This window comes from Bipolaris sorokiniana (genome assembly GCF_000338995.1).
Source record: "Bipolaris sorokiniana ND90Pr unplaced genomic scaffold COCSAscaffold_21, whole genome shotgun sequence".
NCBI lineage: Eukaryota > Fungi > Ascomycota > Dothideomycetes > Pleosporales > Pleosporaceae > Bipolaris > Bipolaris sorokiniana.
Genome location: NW_006911915.1, coordinates 222,116 through 228,303, shown reverse-complemented (window position 1 = coordinate 228,303; position 6,188 = coordinate 222,116). Strand labels below are relative to the sequence as shown.

Genomic DNA, 6,188 nt, shown 5'->3' with positions numbered 1-6,188 from the left:
CTAATCTATCTCTCCTAAGTCGCCTATTATAAAAAGATTAATAGACTAGTAGATAATTAGATAATCCGCCACGATACCTCTAAAGTAACTAGTGAGCTTATGCCTAGAGAGGGACTAGCTACTCTATCTAAGATTAATAGATACTAGCGGAAGATTAGCTCTCTTCTCTACACCGCTATTAATATACGCCTAGATATTACTTTTATAATATCTAGGCTCGCTAGATTTCTATCTAATTCTAATTAAGAATATAAATAAGCCGCGGATTAAGTTTTACTCTATCTATTAAATACTAAATAGCTAACTCTATAACTGTAACGGCGCAGGCAAGACTACTCGGATCAGTATCGGCAGTAGCGTCACTCAGAGGCATATAGGAGTGCGTGGGACATCAAACGAGCCTTAATTCGAATAGACACCTATAGGCCTTGTACGAAAGGATATTAAAAGTCTACAGAGCTAGCTACAGAGAGTGTCTCCTTATATACTTATCTTAGTCGGATCCGAATCGGATCCGACCTCACAACGAGTGGTTGATGAAGAGGGCGGCGAGTACTACCTCCGATCCGGCTCTGGGATTAGTCCGATACATGGCGAAGTTGTAACATCGTTACACTACCCCCCTCTTAGTAGACAGCTAGTCCCATAGCTGTAAGACTATTCTTATACCTCTCTATTACAGTTCCTCCACGCCAGCGCGAGAGACTGTTTCGGGTGACTTTCGGCTTGTTCTATACCCACTTTTCTTTTCTTTCTCTACACTCGATCATCCTACAGCGAAGTCATATCGTCTATACCTTTCTCCTAAGCTTGAATCCACTAGCTAAGGGCCCGAGAAGGTCCCGGCTTCGATAGGTTTTGTTCATAAAACTCTCTAAGCTTATAAGGAGCTCCCATGAAGTTGGAGGCGGGGTACTAAGTAGGATCCGGATTATGTCCGATCCAGCTCACCTAATACTTTAACTTAGCACGATATAACTTACTAGCAAGGATCTGATCTACTTCCCACTCTTCTATACCTTGGATAGGCTCACCAGAAGGCTTAGAAGCTTCTTGTCCTGGGAGGGGGTCTTGGGGGTCCTTACACAGCAGGTCCGGAGCGAACACGTTGTGGATACGGGAGCCTACCGGTAGTTGAAGTCGATACGAGTGGCCAACTTTCTCTAGGATCTTAAAGGGACCCTCCCACTTAGCGGCCAGCTTACGACTCGGACGGTCGATTGCCAGGTTCTTAGTATCTAAGAACACTATATCGCTAATGTCCTAATCGATAGGGCGACGATAGCGGTTGACGGCGGATCGCATCCGGTTCTGGGCCTTCTCTATCTGCTGCTTAGCGGTATCCCATGCGGCGTGCATGCGAGTGGCAAGCGCTAGAGCATCCTTATAATTAAGTTTGTCAGTAGGGGTAAGAATACTAGTTGGATGCTGCTAGTCTCAGCTTTACTTAGGTACGGATCCGTAAAGGATCTGATACGGAGACATGCCGATAGAAGAGTGAGGTAGGGAAATTTGGGCACGATCAATCAGAGGCAGCAGCCTACTCTAGTTATCCTAGTAGTAGGTTACGAACGGACGTAGTCTCTAATTAATGTACTTATTCATAATCTCTATCTAACTATTAGTTTCCTTATAATAGGCGGTAGATAGCTTAACCTTAACACCTAGGATCTGACAGAACTCGGACTAGAAACTAGACACGAACTGTAGTCCTCGATCAGAGATAATTATCTCCAGGGTGTATCTAAATTAGTACACCTACTAGATAAAGAGTTTGGCCATACCCCTTGCGTCGATTATCTTATAACACGGGATAGAGATGGCCTGTTTGGATAACTAGTTGATCACGACCATAATCTGATCATATCCGGCCTTATCCTTAGAGAATTCCTTAAAGTCAATACAGAGGTATTGCATTAGCCGGTCAGGAATCGGAAGGGGGTGAATCAGCCCTAGAACTCGGGTCTGTCTCGGATGGGCTTTGCGGCAGGCTAGGCAGTTCCGCACGTACCTCTTACAGGTAGCTTCCATGCCTTTCCAATAGTATTTCCGAGACAGCAGCTAATAAGTCTTCTTTGCACTTGGGTGGGCTGATGAGACCTAATCGTAGGCCTCTCGGATCAGTCGCGTGCACGCGGGGGAGTCTAGCTGCACGCAGAGACGGTTCGAGTAGAGCAACAGTCCGTTTTCTATCCAGTACTTATCAGGGAGAGTACGGCGCTCTTTCTCAAACGATGTGCGGTTTTGCTGCAACAGAAGCTCGATCAGCTCAAGGGAGTCCAGGGACATAGTCTCCTGAGTGGGCTCAACTACTAGCAGTAAGGTGGCCTACTCGGATAGTTGTTCCACATATGCCTTAGCGAGTTCGGAATTAATTCAGTTGTCGAGTCGGTGCGGTCCTAGAAGGACCCGCGAACGGTTATCAATTTGGGCATTCCTCAAGTTCTGTAGGTCCTGTTCCCGACGGCTAAGGATATCGGCGCGAGCGTTGTCCTTACCGGGCGTGTATCAGATGCAGAAGTTAAACGAGGCGAGCTGTTCAGCCCATCTCACTTGTCGGGCGTTCAGAATCTTAGTAGTCATAAAGTATTCCAGCGAGCGGTGATCAGAGTACACTTGGACTTGGGAGTGGGCAGAGGCTAACTCAGATCTCCACTTGTCGAATGCTACAACAATAGCATACAACTCTTTATCGTGTATCTCCCAGTTCAGCTCCGATCCGGATAGGACCTTACTGAAGAAGGCTACTAGGCACCATGAGCCATTAGGTTGGTTCTGAGACAGTACTCCAGCCACAACACCATTAGATGCGTCCGTCTCTACCTTAGTATCATACTCTGGGTGGTAGTGATACAAGGTGAGGATTGCTAGCAAGGCTGCCTTTAACCTTTCAAAGGCCCGGTCGCATTCCGGATCCCATACGAATGGTTTCGCAGGGCTCTGAAGTGCGATAATTGGCTTAGCAATTCGCGAGTATTCTAGGACGAATTGCCGATAGAATCCTGTGAAGCCTAGGAACGACTTCACACCAGTGACGGTGGTGGGTCGGACCCAGTTGCGGAGGGCTTCTACCTTGTCGGGATCTACCTCTAGGCCTTTGTTGGTAAGGACGTATCCTAAGTATTTTGTACGAGTGACATGGAATTCACTCTTCTTAATGTCGACTTGGAGTCCTGCTTGTCGTAGCCTTTCTAGTACCTTGCGCACATGTCGGATGTGGTCCGACTCTGACTCGGAGTAGATGAGGATATCGTCCAGGTAGGCGATGCAGAAGTTGTCTAGGTAATTAATCAACACATCATTCATGTATCGCTGATAGGTTGCCGGACTGTTGCACAGCCCGAAGGGCAGTACCTTGGTCTTGTACGTTCCGTAACGTGTACGGAATGTGGTGTATTCTTTAGAGTCGGGGTCCATCCGGATCTTGTTAAAAGCCGCACGTATATCAAGCTTGGTGAAGATCTTGGCCTTGTGGGGACGAGCAAGTAGCTCATTGATACGCGGGATTGGATACGCATCCTTGCGTGTAATAGCATTGAGCTTGCGGTAATCCACACAGATGCGTAGGTCTCCGTTTGGCTTCCGAACACAAAGGACTGGTGACGCGAAAGGGCTGTGGCTTGGGGAAAAGTATCCCTTCTGAAGGTTCTCCATAACAAACGCCTTAGTCGCTTGGAGCTCTTCGGTGCTCTGCTTGTACAGGGGACTGAACTGATTCGGCAGAGGTTTGGTGAGAACGATCTTGTGGTCGTACGGGCGGTGTTTAGGTAGCTGATCAGCTGCCGTTTTGCTGAACACGTCTCGGTACGGATAGTAGACGGACAGGAGTCGGTCCTGAACTAACTTGGCATTTTCAGGATCATCTTTTAGTCGTCTTTCCTCTAAAATACGATCGATCTCATAGATGCTTGTCGTGAAGAACTCGTTTTCCTTGCGTTTCATGGTGTAGTGGAAGGCGTTGGCAGAGATAAGTGAGATGCGGGGTGAAGGAGGGGAAGAGGGTGCAGGTCGGATAGGTTTCGGAGCAGGGTCGGGTGCTGGAGGTAGAGGACGGGCTTTAGGGAGTCGAAGAAGGCCACGGATCCGTTGAATACTGGCCGTGGTTGGACTGTTTCTTCTCCGATAGTCGTCCTTCTCCCAGAGAGCGTTGCGTCTCTCGATATCCTTCGCAACCTCGGTGTCAACAGCTGGTTGTTTTAACTGCACTAGGATAGGTGGGGCAGGATCATATGTTGCTGGGTATTTGGCTGGCCATACGATTCGGTTCCGAACCGTATCTAATTGAAGCTGGAATCGGCGTAGCCACTTAATACCAATGATACAATCCTGTGATCCTAAATCCATAATAACGAATGGGCAGTTATAGATCTTGCGGCCATCAACAGAGAGGTGCAACCGGATATATTGATTAACCCTCGTCTGAACCTGATCTTGAAATCCTTTGACTGTAATCTTGAAGGGAAGTCTTCAGATAGGAACCTGAAGCGAACTAGAGATTGTACGAGCAATTGCAGAATTCAAAAATAAGAACCCTTGGGCGCCAGTATCAACCAGCGACTGCAGGCTGACACCATAACCCTTCGAACAAAGAACGGTGGGGACTTGGAAGTGCTTTCCTCTAAACAAGTGTGACAGATCAATCTTAGCAAGGTTATACTTGTGAATGCCTAGGGCGGAGCGTTTTCCTAGGCTTCGTCGTTTCCCGACCGGTCCTCATCCGACTAGTATTCTACAGCTTCCTCAAACACCTCTTCTTCTTGGAAAGCTTCTATCTCTCTTACCCGAGGGACTGTGCAGTCGCTCGCAAAGTGTCCGGGCTTACCGCATTGGTAGCAGTTACCAGGAGTAGTTTGGCGTTCTGGTACTGGTGTCTTAGAGGTAGGCCTAGGCACACTCGAGAAAGCCCGAGGTGGGGTCGGAGCGGGGTCGGACCTTACTTCGTGCGTGGGTGGGCGATACTCTCTTGTCTGATAGGTAGCTGACTTAGGCTTCGCAGTCGAAGTGTAGGTGGTCCGTCGCTCCGATTGTGCTACGATAGGAGCTGATCGTCGTTCTAATTCGAAAGCAGTGAGATGTTTACACATCTCATCGAAGGAGCTGTCAAAGAAACGCTTAACAGCCATGTTAGGAACTCGCAAAGCTGGGCTAATCTTCTGCCAGAGATAGAAGGGCCACTCCGGTTCCGATACATGTCCTTTAATAGCGAGACTAATAAAACGAGCTTTGAACTCTGAAAATGGCTCTCTATCTTTCATAAGCAGATTGTGGAAAGCGGCTCGGCTCTCCGCCTGCTTATTGCCAGTTACGAAGTATGATCTAAGCAGCTCGATCATTTCCTCCGCATTCTTGAACCGGTACCCTTCCGTCTTCGATAGGTACTTGGGTTCGAGGTATCCCTTGGCATCACCCGACGTGTGGCTATACACCATGGCCATCCGGTGGCGTTCCGTAGGGAAGTGGTCCGAGTTTAGGTCAAGTCGGTCTTCCACTTCGGCTTGCCACTGGGGAAAGGTGGGATCTTTCCTATTACTCAATTGGCTGATGGAGGATGAGATAAGACGGCTTAGTTTGACACGTGGAGGCTCGGGGGTGGCAGAAGTGTACCTTGGTGATTGGCGGGAAGGTAGTTCGGCCGATATCGGTGGGGATTCGGTGGTAAGAACTACGTTACTCCGCAGCTCGGCGTTTTCTTGGGTCAGTCGGTGGACTTGGTTAACCAAGCTGGCTATCTGCCTATGGAGGTCTCTTATAGTCAGTACTGGTACCGAATCCTCCTCGTCTTCGTCTTCTTCTTCTTCTCGTGGGGATGAAGTCTCTGGAGATTCCTGGGTTGGCAGCTTGCCAGCTTTCTTCTCCGAGACGGTTTGGTCCTGGAGTCGGACCGATTTCCGAGGTGGTTCCTTAGAACTACCGGGTTTTGGTGGGTCAACTATCAGCGATTGCCTCTGAGGTTGATGGGTTATTGGTAGTCTCCGAGTCTCTACCGTGGCGCACTCTACGCGACTTTTACCGAAGTAATCTGCCTCGCGAGGAGCGCAGAAGTTCCAAACCCAAAGGCTTCGGCCGGCAGGAGATCAGTGGGATCCTGCCTAGGTGAATGTTAGATGTGACGGTGTAAGTATCCGGATTGGTGCCGGATAACTTGAGGTTGGACGTAGTCTGAACAGACAGCTGCGATATTGTTTTGA

At 48.7% G+C, this 6,188-nt stretch overlaps 1 protein-coding gene across 1 annotated transcript; it reads right to left on the bottom strand.

The window, feature by feature from the left end:
* Positions 1-5,325: 5,325 nt before the first annotated feature.
* Positions 5,326-5,791, bottom strand: COCSADRAFT_42014 (uncharacterized protein; the record flags this gene model as incomplete). The annotated part of the gene is made up of 2 exons (XM_007707777.1): positions 5,326-5,523; positions 5,605-5,791. Coding segments are annotated over 2 exons (165 nt in total), but the record flags the coding sequence as incomplete, so codon positions are not given.
* Between the last annotated feature and the right edge of the window lie 397 nt (positions 5,792-6,188).